The sequence below is a fragment of the Rhipicephalus microplus genome, chromosome 7, assembly GCF_043290135.1.
Source record: "Rhipicephalus microplus isolate Deutch F79 chromosome 7, USDA_Rmic, whole genome shotgun sequence".
NCBI classification, from domain to species: Eukaryota; Metazoa; Arthropoda; class Arachnida; order Ixodida; family Ixodidae; genus Rhipicephalus; species Rhipicephalus microplus.
Window position 1 is genome coordinate 14,945,624 of NC_134706.1, and position 15,797 is coordinate 14,961,420.

General features: G+C 46.7%; 2 protein-coding genes across 2 annotated transcripts in view; one reads left to right on the plus strand and one right to left on the minus strand.

The window, feature by feature from the left end:
• Positions 1-505: 505 nt before the first annotated feature.
• Positions 506-15,797, plus strand: part of LOC119179711 (uncharacterized) — a 138,389-nt gene continuing 123,097 nt past the window's right edge. Inside the window, exon 1 of the mRNA XM_075868736.1 lies at positions 506-764. The gene's annotated coding sequence lies outside the window, so the exon portion shown is untranslated. The remainder of the gene's footprint in view (positions 765-15,797) is intronic.
• On the minus strand, positions 4,854-9,888 carry LOC119179384 (carboxypeptidase A2-like). The gene is made up of 5 exons (XM_075868395.1): positions 9,828-9,888; positions 9,065-9,270; positions 7,562-7,605; positions 6,640-6,854; positions 4,854-5,398 (listed from the first exon to the last, which is right to left on the minus strand). The coding sequence occupies exons 1-5, from the start codon at positions 9,886-9,888 to the stop codon at positions 5,211-5,213; spliced, it is 714 nt and encodes a 237-aa protein (XP_075724510.1). The 3' UTR covers positions 4,854-5,210.

The following is a 15,797-nucleotide window of genomic DNA, read 5'->3' on the forward strand; positions in this document are numbered from 1 at the left end:
TCTCTAGACATATGGACGGACGAACGGACTGACACACGCACGGACGGACAAGCAGAGGGGCGCACGGACGGATGGACAGACAGAGGGATGGCCGCAAAAAGAGATGGACGGACATACAGACGAATGAACAAACGGACGGATGCACCAAGGATCACACAGATTGGCGGACGCAAGAACGAATGGAGAGACAGACTGACGAACGCTGCGCCCCACCAATCATCAATCACTCCGTGGATATGCTGTGATTTTTTTTTTTCGTGTGACGAAAGAGCAGTTGCATCTCGGTGCTGCACACTGTTTTTAGCCGGCAGTGCGCCGACTTGCACCCGTTATCACTACGAGAACGGAACGGGATGCGGTACCATCATTCGCACGTGATCACACTAGGCGCCTCCTTTAGCGCATGTAAAGACGATTGGCACAAATGATAAGCGCGCACTTCCATCGCGTCAAAGATATCACGTGGCGCAGTATCGACAGTTATAACAACTGTGGTTCGTCACCCGACTACCGTGCCTCGTCCTCCGAAGCAGTCGGGCAAAGCAGACCTTAGATCCGGATTCGCAAGAACACGTGTCCGTCGCCGTGTCAGCTGCCATGCCATCTCTGGCGATAAGGGCGCCCTTTCTTTGGCCACTTGGATGGCCTTCCTCGAAGAGCTGTGCCCACGGGAAGCTCGACCCCGACGCCCCAAGGAGCTCCGGGAAGCCACGCACTTGTCCGGGCACGCCGGCTGATCGCACACCTGCGTGTCACACATGTTGGTGAGCCACGTTTTTTTTTTTCTAAAGACGATAGTCTTTCTTGGGGGCCTTCGACGCAAAAATTTTGGTCTGTCTGTACATTTGTCTATTTGTCCACTCTTACCGGCATCGGGTACTTGAAACGGCCGACCCCATCCGCAGCAACCACCAATGCATGCTCAAGGTTGAGCGTTCATGCTTGTGCAATTGTCAATTAAAAAGCAATTATTGCGCATGTCTGGGGCACCATAACAACACGCGTATATTCTGCATATGCATCTCTTACTAGAAAACGCATACATAAGTGATCTTAAGCACCGCAGCGCTTATCACGCTGCGCTTACCACGCAACGCTTGCACGGAACGGGGAGTGTTTCCAACGCTTTGCCAAGACAATATGGTGGTGGCACCTACACGTCGCCTCGCGTTCTACACCTTATCACCTCCGAGACGGGCGCGCACGGCCACGCGCTTTGTTTTCCAAAGGAAACTGCCAGATGGCGCTCATGGCTCACGTGTAACATGACTTGATGCGTTCATGACAAGGAGGTTTAAAAAAAACTTCTGGAGTGGAGGTCCCCTATTCACGCCTACGCAAGCGGGTGAAGCCGGGGAAACCGGTTGGCGGCCATCTTGCTCCAGGCAAGAGAGAGCGCAGACAACGTATCCAGCGCGCTTCCGTGGCGGCTTTTTCGAATGAAACGGGGCACTTAGTGTAATTAATTTCACTCGCATTTTTTCTTCGTGTTAGATAAACAAGATCTGTACAAAGCCGTCAGTTACGATATTACAGGTGAGCCGTACGCGATTACGTATTAGCGAATATGCATTACAACGGTTAGCTGCTGTAAGTGCGGATTCGCTTGCAATTTTCGAAATGAGGCTCACGGTTCAAGCAACACAGGGGTATATGAGTTTTTATTCATTCAAGGCTTTATACAATTTCCAAAAGCACATACAATAAAACAGAAACAATTCACACGAAAACGGCCTGATTCCCAAAACGCAGGTTATATCAGGCAACTCTATAACAACACACTAAAATTGCAAAAAAATATAGAATATACCAGCTGCTCCGCTTTGTTCAACGCTGGTTCTCATCTGTACCTTACAGATTTTTAAATATAATAGTCTTTGTCAGCTGGGTTCGTACCCCACTGCGCGAGTTCTTGCGGTTGATTTCTTTGGAAATGTGGTGAAGCCTGATTGTTATATACAGGTTGGCAATCTTTTTCGCCAAAACGTAGATGTGATTGTCGAGTGGATCGCAGTACAACAGATGAGGCTCTAACTCAGAAAATAATGCTTGTTCAAACACCTCCGTTAACACCTCTACCATGAGGCGATCACTGTTTGCATGCAACGATTTTAGGTCCTTACATTGAACCTGTAGGGCACGAAGCCCTACAGCTTTTTAGCTTTTGCTTTAGAATTTAGCTTTTGGCTAAATTTTTATTAAAATCAAAAGCCTCAGAGGTAAAACCCGGATCGCCATTTAGAGATTTGTGCCATGCGTCACGAAGCGTCTTGTCTTTCGGAAACCTGCGGTACCACACGCACAAAATAGGTTATTCAACTTCTACTCGCCAGCTGAAAAATGCTAATGAAATTAAGTTTTCAGCTGAAACCGCGCTTCTCGAATGAGGTAGCGCGCCGAAGGAGACAAGCGATTGAAAGCGCTTTTTCCCGCGTACTTACACGTGAAAAGTGATTCCTGGCTTCTGCTTCGCACGATTAGTGCAGCCGAAGGCGACGCACGAGCTCACCATAACGTCCGGAATCGTGTCAATTTCCTTTAGAACTGCACAAAATCCGCACAGAACAAAAGAACGAGGGACAAACGCGACAACTGTTGTTCAGTGGCGCGAACGGCGGGGGCCCAAACGACCGACGGCACGTTTTTTGCCTGGAGCAACATGGCGGCCGTCGGCGTCACCAGAGGGCAGGCGCTTCCACTCCAGAAGTTTTTTTTAAACTTCCTTGGTTCATGAGCCTCCGCTGCACGCTCGAGGCAGCGCCTCCGGAATACCATTCACCGATTTTCTTGCGCAGAACATCAAATGAATCTTTTGTTCAGTCTCTCCACACGCAAGACTATCGTCTTTCGGCGACATTCGCAGATTACGTGCAGATACGGGGCCGTTTTTTTTTTTTTACAATAGCATCGTCAGTACAACCATAGTCGTATATCACAACAGCATCCGCATCTCAGTGAAGGCTGGTTCACACTTGCGACTGACAGCTTAAGTCGCAAAGCGTCTGCTTTTAGTTGGTCGCTTGCTGCTTGATTTTTCAGTCGCGCGACACCAGTCGCACACTTCTGAACTCATCTAGCCTCCGCGTAAAGGACGTCAGCTTATCTTACGGGGCAGTGGCAATACGAGCAGCCGTTCTTTGTGACGACGGATGTTTGCTGCGCACCGGTGGGAACTTGGGTTGCATAGAACCGCTTTTTTTTTTTTTTGACCGGCATTTGCAAATAGTTGCGCGAAAGGCGTAGTGGAAAATGTGCATGAGCCTTGTGGCTCAGTGACACCAAAAGTACCTTGGGCACTTTTTTTCTTTCTTTTTCTTCGAGTATGTGGCTTTCTCAGTGCGCTCGAGTGCGCACGCGTGGACAAATCGCGGCCTCTGGCGGCGAACGCTGTAACGACCGAGAGTTGGTTGGTTGGTTGGTTCCTCAAACCCTTGGCGCAACCCACCTAGGGGGATAGGCCATGAATTAGCTCGCGCCAGTGCATCTGATTTGTCTTCTTCAACTCCAAGCCCGAGAGTGTCATGTTCAAATCGGCCAATGGCTGCGGCTGTGACGAGTCATTTTCGAGCTTCTTCCGTCATTTGTAGACAGAACAGAGCGCAATTTTTTTGCTGACTTTGGAAACTTTATTGTGAATTTTAGGCCGTGTACTGCGCTATAATATTTGGCTTCCTCTACTACAGATCGGCAGCGTTTTACGACCGTGCACGAAAAGTGTTGAAAGGCCCGTTAAAGGAATTCACCGAAGCTCAGTAACTCCAACGCCGGAGTGCTCCTATCAGACACCTAAGTCAATGGGCTAGCGTCGCCTAAATTTTTTTTATATTTTAGCCTAGGAAAAGCGATGTTGGTCCGAAGCAAGCTGTCGACTCCTATATTCGTTACTGTAAATGGGAAGTGAACATTGAGATTTGAATGTTTACTGAGACGCCGATTATCATTTGTCGTTTTCTTGCATTAAATGAAAGGCCAATCACTCGAGAGCTTCGAAAATGTACTGCTTAAGCGTGAGTTTACCCTGAAAAAGTAATTACATCATGGTTTTTGAAAGCTAGTTTTGGTTCTTACTGTACCCTGACGTCACAGCACGGTATGAATTTCTCGTCCCGTGCCAAATATTCTGGCGCTTTCACAGCCACTCCGCACCATTGCTACGTTGGGGACGTAGTATACGAAAATAAAATATCAACATTCGCCGAGCGTCACATTTCCTTAGAGCAGTCTCTGTTAACAGGAGATTACTATGGCAGAGTAAACGTGGCTTTGAAAAGTGGTGTCATTACCCCTATAAAGAGAATGTCGGTGATGGGAATGACATTGCCAGTCAAGGAGCATTAAACATAACATACCAGATTATGTATCCACTCTTCGTGCGAAATTTAACGAGATTCTTTAGAACGTCACGTCCATGGCGGTGGCACATATCAAGTTTTTAAAATAAATATTTAGGGTTGAAGTTTGTATTCTGTGGGTCGTTCCTTCCTCTGTAGTAGCAGTAGTAGTAGTTGTTGTATGTAGCCACCTCTAGTTTATGAATTGCTCAATAGATGGTGTTGTGTGTATATGTCCTAGTAAATATCACTAGATGGCGTTGGTGGTTTTCTTATAGTTGACGGACGGGTGAACGGAAGCATGGAGGGACGCTTCGCCTCATTATCATAATTCGGTGGATATGCTGTGAATTGTTTTAGTCTATCCATCTATACCCTTCACTCTTTCTAGTGCGCCCTGTGCTGCCACGCTTTAGCGGCGCTCAGTGACTCTTCTAAAGACCACTACACTCTTTTTAGAGAGTTTTGGGAGGTGCTACTCTCCAAAAAGAGAGTGTATCTCTAAAGAGAGTGGCAAGTGAAGACACGCCAGAAAGAGTAAAAATACTTTATTTCTTTTTGTAGAGTGTAGTCGTAATTGGAAGGTTAGCGTTTGTTCGGCATGGCGTATGTAATCAATACAACAGCCAGAATGTACGCTGCGAGCTCATTAGTCTATAAATATTTTACTGCAACAAGAAAGTTTTGATGGCATCAAAAGCACAAACCGGTGTACCATTTGGCGGGCCATTTGGTCCACCAAATAGTCCAACATTGATGTAGCAATAGCGAGGTGTTCCGTCCTGGTATTTCACCGTCCAAGTGAATCTTAGCGTTGCCTTTTGAACTGATGACATCGATGCTAAATCCAGTGACGCGGTAATGCCTGGGCCAACGGCATCAGTATAGGACTGCCGCCTTGATTCCCTCCCATGCCTCAGTGACTGTTGGGAGGATGTCCTTGTACGGAAGCAGGAAACCAAAGTCAGCGTCAAACACAGCTTGCTTGGACTGCAACTCGATGCTGAAAGACTTCCTTACGCCTGCCTTGTCGTACGCCCAGTCTGCGCTGCCTCCGGACATCGGATCTGAAATAATTTTTAGTGCTGCGTTCATCCTTCTCTTAAAGAAGCCACCCTGTAGCTAGAGACAAACGTCTACGAAATATCAAAAGAAAATATTGACTAGAACATATTTAAAATGAATTTTTATGTGCACGCCCGTGCGACTGAGCGAGATGCGGAGCCCCTTGCGGATCCGACATCAACGCGGGGGCAATGTAAACAAACTACGTCACGAGTTTGTGTTGGCAGGTTGCTGTGGACGAGCCTTGCGTTTGCACTACCTGCGATTCGGTTCTCCTTGTCTGCGGCTTTGCGTGTGCTGTGGCTGCCAGTGCGGCTACCCGCTCGCGCATGCTCTCGCGCGGGCTCCTACGTCACAGTTTTGCGTGGTCACGTGGCCAAATGTGTTTACCTTGCTCCCGGAACTGCTTCTGCCTAGCTCGGCGCTCTTTGAAACCGAAACTACGACTGAGTGCTCTAGACGCGTCTGTAAATAAATAACCGTTGCGTGCTTGCGCAAACGAGGTTTCCAGCCGTGATAAGTACGTCATAAGTCTTGAGCTACCTATTACAACCACAAGAAAGAGAAGAAGAACCACGACAACAATGGGGCAAACGTTTTGTGTAATTCTCCTTTAAAGGGTTCCTGAGCCAGCCATATCGGGTCGCGTGCTACAATAAGAAAAAGAAAACGCTCATGGTTGGTTGCTCACGCTTCACGAACTCGTCTAGAACAATTCGAATACTCGTTCGTCACGTTCTCTATGCCTTGTGCACCTAAACGTAGTTTAGCATTGCCTCCGTGACTGGAGGCATCGCAAGCTAAAACGTGATCGGAACCTCCTGTGACCTAGCGACGACGTCATGCGATGACGTCATCATATGTCGACACGTTCTTTCGCATGATGATGACGTTAAAACGTTTGCTATGTATGACATTATGATGATGCCGTTTCGTGGTGATTTTTTTTTTCATGATTTGTGCGGGATGCATAGGATTCCACAAGCCAATGCATGCTTCGTTTCAAACGCCACACTGACCTATACAGCAAACATCTAGGAGACATACACGCGTAAAGTATTATGTCTTGAGGGCAGGTATACACAACAACAACAAATTCTTTCACATTTATTGCAGAAATGACGTAACGCTTTTTTAAAGGTAGAATTAAAAGGAGGCAGGCTCGGGGCTATGTTTTTTCTCAAGTGCTCAGCAGAACTAAATGCGGGAACTCCTAAACCATGACATGTCACTGGCCACTTACATATCGTCTCGTACATCGCTCCAACCTTGTAGACGGCACCGTTGACTTTCTCAATGGCTTCCGCTGCTCTGCGGGAAATGTTCAGTTGTAATGAAATCGAAAGGAAACCATTTGAATTGAAGACGTACGTATTCTGGGGCTGTAGGGAAGGCGGAAATTCGAAAACGAAGCAGCGACGTGCTTCTCGCAGCGGCTTGCCATTGGTCCGTGGTTGTCTGAGAACGAATGAATGGAATGAAAACACTTCATTTCAGTCCTGCAGGACGCGCTTAGCGGGCGTCTCCCACGTATGGACCGACAGGGAGTACCTGGCGGCCGCTTCGTGGGCCTGCTGGACGGTCCATTGCTGAGAACGAAGGTGGGAAATAAAGTTCCTGGATTGCGAAATCAGGGGGTACTCGGTTGCCATTATAGCTGGAGACCAGGATTGCCATAGCCCCGCTATTTAAAAATGGACAGCTTTGACGAAGTAATGGCATGGCATAGGATTGACGGTTCCCCCTAAAAATGATTAGGGGGGAGGTGGCAGCTCCCCGTTCCACGCCCTTTCCCACGTCCCCTGGTACGCACATCCATGCTTCTAGCGTTAGTAGGTTTTGAAAATGCAGGCTAAGAATAATTTAAGGAAAGTCTTCGATGCTGGTATGTTACGGTAAAACTGGTGAGTGAGTGAGTTGTTGTCAATGCTCATTGCTTGCAATGAAGAAATACACGAAGAGAGCGAAAGAGCGAGAGAGAGAACGTTAATAAACAAGGGCTCCTTGCTTAGTGTGTGTGGTGCTCCTCATGCTGAGCCCTTATGCAGAGCCCCTCATCCTGAGCCCCACTGGCTGGCCATTAAAGCTCGCCGGGCATGATCGATGGTGGCTAATTGGCTTCACAAGTCCAGTTCTGAGATTCGAGCTTCCTACGACCAGCTTACCGGTTCTTCCCTAATCCGCGGCGAAACAACGTCTGCCGTATAAGCTGCGCACACTGGCAGGTTATGTGTAGACTTCACAACACAATTCTCGAAACACGTATCGACAAACGTCCGTTGTGCAACTCTCCACCGGTGCTCGAACAGAGAAAAAAAAATAGTCACACGGTTCCTTATGCAATTGGATACTTAAGTATAAATCATTTTATTTTTCTCCCGAGTTGATTGTACTCATTCTTCCTCGAATCTTCCTACACCCAAAGTAGTTCTGCGTTGCCTGCGGCATAGGCGTGTGCGGGATTGCCCTTCTGGGGGGGGGGGGGGCGAATGTTTGTTTCAGTGTCACCATCCAAATAATATCAATGCACGGGACTGACTTTACACCCCCTCTTTACGCCTCGCCCTCCCTAATATGTCATTGTATAGAAATGGCTGTGCGCCCCCTCTCTCCCCCACCCCTTGCGCACGCCTATAGCCTCCGGGATCGGAGAAATTGGAAGATTTCTGGCCCCACCTTTACCAAAGCGACGATTTCCTGTGATTGCGTCATCGTGTGGCGTCACGCGATCTGATGTGGGGCCGGTCACAAATTTTTGCAGCCTGCGACGTTTTGGTGACGTCACACAATGTCATGGCATGATGGTTTCCTGCGTCACCGGTGTTCACGCCGCCGATCAGTTTGGACGCTCGAGGGGACATTACGTGAGATGGGGCCGACGATCAACGCCTACGAACAACGAAGACGCGCTCTGTCTCACAAAAACGCGTTACCACAGGGAGCGTAGGAGAGGAGAGAGAGAGAGAGGGGCAGGGAATGCACATGCGCAGTGGAAGCGTGGACGCGCCACTGCCATCCATGGCCACTGCGGAGGAGGCGTTTCGTTGCCTGCGCCGGCGACTCGAAAGATAGGGGGCAGCGCAGGCGAGGAGCGGGAGGGCTGCGCATGCGCTGTAAGTGTGGTCACGCCGCACACCGGATTGAGCTCCAGCGTAAGCCGCTTCCCATATAAAAAGCAGGAACGTGTAGATTTTTATAATCATTCGCATTTCTTTATTCAAATGAAATGTTTCATGCTTGTGTAATACAATTAACTTCTCGACAGATGGCGAAGTGCATCATTTTGCGCATCATCATCGTTGAAAGCAGCAGCTGCTCCTGGCAGTACAGTGTCACTGCACCTAATGCCCCTGAATAAAATAACTGCACCTGAAAGCGATCTTTTCGCCGCACAACATACGCTGCTGCGTCCTCTATGACACTGCAAAGTGCAGATCGCGGTTTTAGCTATAGTGTACCTTATAATAAGCGTGAGATTTCTAGCTATATCGATGAAGACCAACTTTCGTGATTGTAGTCTCCAATTGTGGACAAAAACGTGAGCGTATTAAACTCATGAAAATGCATTATTTATGAGGCGTGTTGACCAGGAATAAAAAGTAAAAATATATATTATAGGCTGAAAAACGTATGATGCAGCATGGTATCAACGTGATTAGATCACTCACCAGTTGGTCGTACTCGGGAACTCGGGCGTCGGTGTGACCGCAGGGGAACATCCACATCGTGCCGTAGCTGTGTAAGTCGAAGAAGAACTCTGTGCGGTTCCCCAACAGGGCGTCTCGACTGGCGCGCGTCTCGATTTCGGAGAAGGCGTAGTCTCCGTAGAACGTGAGGGAGCACGGGTCGGCAGGGGACGCTCGACCTGCGTCACCTATTGGCAAGAACCGGCGCTTTTTCGAGGAAAAGGAATGCGAAAAACATTATTTCGCTCCTTTAAGGTGACAAATATAGCACCACGCCAGAAATGACCTAAACGTATTTTTTTTTCAATCCATTCGTGAGTATGACTGGAAGCACAGCGCTGAAAAAAACTGGACGATGAAGGACAGAAGACAATGACACTGACAACAACCAAATGTGTTTATTCCTCATCAATATATCTGGTGTCGCAATACAGCTATATGTATAATAATCAAGACTCCGCCTGCGCCGAGGCAATAAAGCGGTCGATGCACCAAGAATTCTGATTGGTGATTGATTGACAAGTGGGGTTTAACGTCTCAAAACCGCCATCTGATTATGAGAGACGCCGTAGTGGAGGGCTCCGGAAATTTCGACCACCTGGGGTTCTTGAACGTGCACCCAAATCTGAGCACACGGGCCTACAACATTTCCGCCTCCATCAGAAATGCAGCCGGGATTCGAACCCACGACCTGCAGGTCAGCAGCCGAGTATCTTAGCTACTAGACCACCGCGGCGGGGCTCACCAAGAATTCTATCTATTTTGGAAGGGGGCAAATCTACGGGAGGCTTATACACCTGCCTCATCGCTATTGTGGATATATGGTATAAGCTTCTGATGGGCGTCTGAGACACAGCCGAAAGTCTTGTAGCAGGCTTTAAAAGCAACCGCTCGGCTGTTGTACAAATCGAGACGCACCGGTATCATCAAACAGTGCACTTGTGTGCACGAAGTAGCGCACACAGTAAATCACTCCACACTCCTAACTTCCCGTGTCTGTATACCTAACACCCTACAATACGGAGCATCGATGACTGGAATCAATTACCTCAATACATAGTCGAACATTGCGATTTACAAAGGTTTCAAAAGGCTTTGTCAGAATATTTGTAACCAAATTGCTTGTTCCTTGTCGGTAGAATATGTTCAATGTAGTTTATCAATATGTTCAATATGTGCTATATCACTTCAAATCTTTTTCCTCTTTTTGGTGACGTGTACGAGATGTATTCGAACATGTTTCTTTTATCCGTGACCTATGCGGGATGTATTCTGATATAGTTTTGCGTTTTTGTTTTGTTATTTCCATATAGTGTGCGTCTTGAGCGTACAATGTGAAACTTGTTTCCACACATGTTCTTTGTACGTGCCAGATATGTAACCCCAACTTCTGTCTTGGCCCTTGGGCTGACAGTATGAATGAATGAATAAATAAATAAATAAATAAATAAATAAATAAATAAATAAATAAATAAATAAATAAATAAATAAATAAATAAATACGGGTGTTTTGAGAAAATACACCCTTATTGTAAGGTGTTATAAAGACGGCAAAGCACCCTTGAGGGTACAAACTGGTCTACACTGCGCACAATCTCAAGAAAGTTGTCGGCAGGGCAGCGGGTTTGTTTGTTGCTCTCATTCCGAAGTAAGCTTGGTAGCCTCTACCATCAAGTAAATCGAAATATAGGGGACGAACAAAGATGTAATAAAGAATTGGCGCGGGCGGAAATTTGTTGAATGCTGCGAAATGGCTGTGTACACAAGATTCGTCTTTCTTGCGGGCTTTATGAAGTTGGTCAATCAGGGTGGTTCGCGACTACTCCCGTGCGCGAAAAGTCGATCGAACAAGGTTCAATAACAGGCTACAGATAGGCAATCTTATCTTCACGGTAACAATCGCGGTTGCGAGCCATCTGTCAGAGATAACGAGCTTTCTGGCAAAGAAAACAAGATGAACGCGCACACGGCTTATTTCAGAAGCTTATCATATCCACAATAGTGACGAGGCCCGTGTGATTCTCTCTCCGATTTCGTTCATTCCAAGGGAGATAGAATTTGTGTCCCATTGGTCGCTTTACTTGCTCTGCACAGGCCGGGGTTCATTTTCGTATTGTTTCATTGCGATAGTGGAGAAATATGTATGTCTACATATATGCTGACAGGAGGAATGATTGATTGATTGATTGATTGATTGATCGATTGATATCTGGGGTTTAACGTGCCAAAACCACCGTATGATTATGAGAGACGCCGTAGCTAGTGGAGGGCTGCGGAAATTGAGACCACCTGGGGTTCTTTAATGTACACCCAAATCTGAGCACACGGGCCTACAACATTTCCGCCTCCATCGGAAATGCAGCCGGGATTCGATCCCGTGACCTGCGGGTCAGCAGCCGAGTACCTTAGCCACTAGACCACCGCGGCGGGGCAGGAGGAATGAACACATTTCGATGTTTGCGTCGTATTGTAGTATCCTTTCTTGTCCCGCATTTTTAGTGCTGTTGTTTTATTCCTGTTGAAATCCTTATTTCTCACTTCGGGATACATAAGGAGAGAGCTGACGCAAGAACAAAAGCCGCATATACAGCGGCTTGAGAAAAACTCTGTTGCGCCCCATGACAGTGTGGCGAGGAAAGAGTTTACATCAGATTTTGCTTCTGAGAATTCACAATACAAAATACAGACTACAGAGATCAGTGAAAAATATATGTACAAAACTAGGAACAGTGTGAATATTTTTGCTAGCATTTTATATCTTAACAATAACAGTGTGGGTGAATAATGAACAGAGCGAAACACCGCATATTTAGTATCAGCTCACAATAAAAAGAAAACAAATAGAAAGAAAAGTTACTGTCTAAAAGAGTGAAAAAAAAAATCCTCTTTTAGGCTGCATTTGGTTGGTTCGTCTAAAGCAGTTTTCACTCTTTTAGACGAACCGACCAGTCCAAATGCGGGCCCAGGATCATTCGAGTGGTTTCCTTCGCCATTTGAATGAATGCCGATTACATCTCGCATGTGAACTTCGCACTATTTGAGTTCAATTTGTGTTGGAGCTGCAGCCTTACCTTCATAAGTGCAAAAGAATTCGGGGGTGTCGAAGTTTCGGTTCGCATCTGCTCCCTGGCACTCTGCCGAAGTGCTGTTCCCTGAGCGGGTATTCCTCCAATAACGATCCTGGACAAGACGTCAATTGTAACAGCCGTTGGCGCAGCCCGGAGGGTTCGACTACCCCACCCGCCCCACTCCCTCAAAAATGTTCCAGCTTTTCGTATAGCATGCACACAAAAACACACATCAATATTGCGACAGGTGAATGGGTATGAGCCATCAACTGTAGCGTGAAATCGCTTGGAAGTGTAGAAAGAAGAGAACATTGCTTCCTTGTCTGGGTGCGGGCAAGACGTCGATTCGTGGCTGTCTCTGTCATTATCTTATGTTCCTACCTATCTGTCTCTCTTATGTTCCTCTATTCAACGTGGTCCTGTGCTTGCTCTGACCACGTTTTATCCTTAAACTCCTTAATCTCATCTGCCCACCCAAGTTCCTGCATTCCCCTCGCGCACTTGCCTTTTCTTACAATTCACTTGTTACTCAAGATAACCAGCAGTTATCTTGCCTACGTGCTACATGACATGTCCATGACCATCTCTTTTTGATTTCGACTAAGATATTCTTAACACCGGTTTTGTCCCTTGTCCCACTCTAATCTTTCCTTCCATCGGCTCGCTACGTCGTCTTTAACGTAAGTTTAAAACCTTTTTTCATAAGCTTCTAGATTTATTGCGTTAGTATCGGTTAGGAGCCAGCTGCGATGTATACCATTAAGGGATACTGGTAAAGCACCGTTCATAATTTGAGAATGCATACCACATCGAAGTTTTCTAAGACCGGTTAACATCGTGGGGTAATCAACAAGGCCAGAATAGGGACAGCAAGAAAGAATGGACTCATCGCTGACTTACTGTCAGCGTTACGCCTTTTTACTTTGCGTATTTCAACACTGCTGCGCTTGAATCACACGATTTACGTCTACAAACTATCACAACTCACGCTTCTGCTTCTGGTTAGCATCCCTGCTTTTCTCCCGTTCCTTAGATCCATCTGCGCATGCACTACTAAAGGAACACTGTTGTGAACCAATGAGTCAGTTTACATTGATGAACTGTGTTCTTAGATTTTCAAATGTCGTCGATTCCACCATTTATTTATCGATACAGGAGAAAATGTAGGTCCGAGGGTGCTATTCTGTACATTGTCGAATTCCGCCATGTTGTCCGATTTCGCCATTGATCGATGCTGATTGGCCAAGTGAGCTGCTACGACATTTCTGATTGGCTTAAAATGCCGCTATTACAAAGTTTGACAATATGGCGGAATTCTACGGTGTCCAGAATAGCATCCCGAGTTTCATTTTTAAAGTTCGCTATGAAATCGACTCACGTGACGTGATGGATTGCACAATCCATCTTTCGCACCTTGGCCATTTCAGCTCAGCGAAATTACCTGAAACATGCTATCTTATGTTTATGGCCTTGGCCAATGTACTTCATTTTTAATTATTGAGAACTATACGCAGGGCCTATAGTAGACCTCGTTAAGACCTGTGACGTCACGGCGTTCGGTGAGGGTCATTGAATGTTGCGTCGGCACCTTGCCAAACGTCTTCTAGCATCAAGTGGGGAGATATTGGAATTGTAGAAGAGTAATTTACTAATATGAAAAAAAAAAGATCGTTTAGGGTCCCTTTAGTCCCTTTAGTGTTGCTTTCATGAGGCGACCGCCCTATTTTAGCCTCCCTGGTTGCTCACCTTGGTGTATGTGTAATGGTATCCGTCAGGGTTCACCACCGGGTGTATTCGCCACACAGCCAGACTTGCGAATTGGTTTCTGGCGCGCTGGAGATATCGCACGATCATTATCGCACCGGACATTATCGCACGGTCTGTGACAGGCTGTGGTTCAACTTTATTCTGCCTACCCCAAGGGAACACATAGCATTAGCCAAGAAGGCCACGTTAGGTGCCTAATATTGGTCAGCCTGGCTCCTCGTTTTTTGCAGGAGACTTTCTGAAAATTCGGTAAACCGGAAGCGAGTGCTACTCAGGAAAGGCTTGGACGCAATACAACGGTGTCGCTCAGTGCTCGTAAAACAAACAAACAAAAAAAACCGCTCGTCGTAGTGTTTACCTCAGTGTAGTTCAGGTACGCGTGGAAGCGTGGTAGATCTTTCGCCGGAGTATGTCGTGAAACGCTTTTGCTTTCCTTCGTTTTCACTGGCCCTTTAAGCAATATATATATATATATATATATATATATATATATATATATATATATATATATATATATATATATATATATATATTAGAGCGACGTTATCATGACGTTGCCGATAAATTCTACAACACTCATGCAACAAGCCACCTGCCCTCGCATTTAAATTTATCAAGAGGTGCTCTATACACTTGGTCGAGGGGGCGTGCCCTGTGACTTCTGTCACACAGTAACTTATCCGCTTGTTGGCCCTTTGCGGCGCATGTGACCACGTGACCAGCTCGTGTTAGTTCAACTTCGGGCTTTACGTGTCAATATTGCGATACGATTAAGAGGTCACGCCCATGGGCTTGCGCAGGGCGCACAATTAGCGGGGACCAAGTAATCTTAACGGGGTCATGACACGGTCAAGCTAAAATTTGTTGCTTTCACCAAGAATTATGTAGTGGGACTATCATTGAATGCCCGTGAAGATATAAGAAGTGCGCCTTGAAAAAAAAAAAATGTTTCACTCCAAAACAAGCCATAGAAGTCGCCGGCGGTCAACCCCGCCCACCGCCGACTGTCGCCATTTTGCCATGTCGCCTGTGACGTAATGTGCGGTGCCTTCATCTTCTATCACAATTTCGGCCGCTTTAAATCATTCAATTTCACCGCCATGCTAACAGACAGCTAAATATATTGATTTCACGTGCAGCTGACAACAAAGCAACATTGTTCGCCGCATTGCAGACGCTCGATCAGCGAGCTGTTTGTTACGTCACGGCCCGCGCGTGTGCCGTAGTGTCGCCCGACTCTCATTGCACTTGCGAGTTTATAAAAATATATTCAATAATAAACGAAGTGCTAGGACACACGCGGTAAAATATCGGCAGCCTGTTTGTGAATGCACAAGGATTAAGCCACATAACACAGATTATGATGGAAAACTGTGTGTCATGGCCACCTTTAAATACTGGATAGCGCGATTTTGAAACAGGACTAGGAAAGTACACAGAGTCACAGGACAAGCGCTACTCACTACTTTCCTGCCGGGTTCTGTCCTGGGGCTGCACCTAATTCAAGCTATCCAGTATTTAAGACTATGAACCCACTAGTCCAGCAATGAACTTTGTTAAAAGATGAAGCGTCGAGTCCGAAAGGAAACAAGCTTCGCAGTGGATGCAAAACTGAAAGTGAAACGTCGACGTGCTGTTATCAGCGACCCGCCTATGGTCCACGGCTTTCAAGGGGTGGAGGTTGGGAGGAAGACCTCCTTAGAACACAACATCAGGGTTCCTCAGCCGCCGTCATCATTAAGAACCTTTATTGCCATAACCCTGTCATTGGACAATGACGGAGTAGTTCTGACTGAGCGAAGATGGAGAAGAGAGGAGGGGGGGGGGGTTAGCAGACTGGTGCTCCCCTTATAATATAGGGGACTGCCTCTTCCTCCACC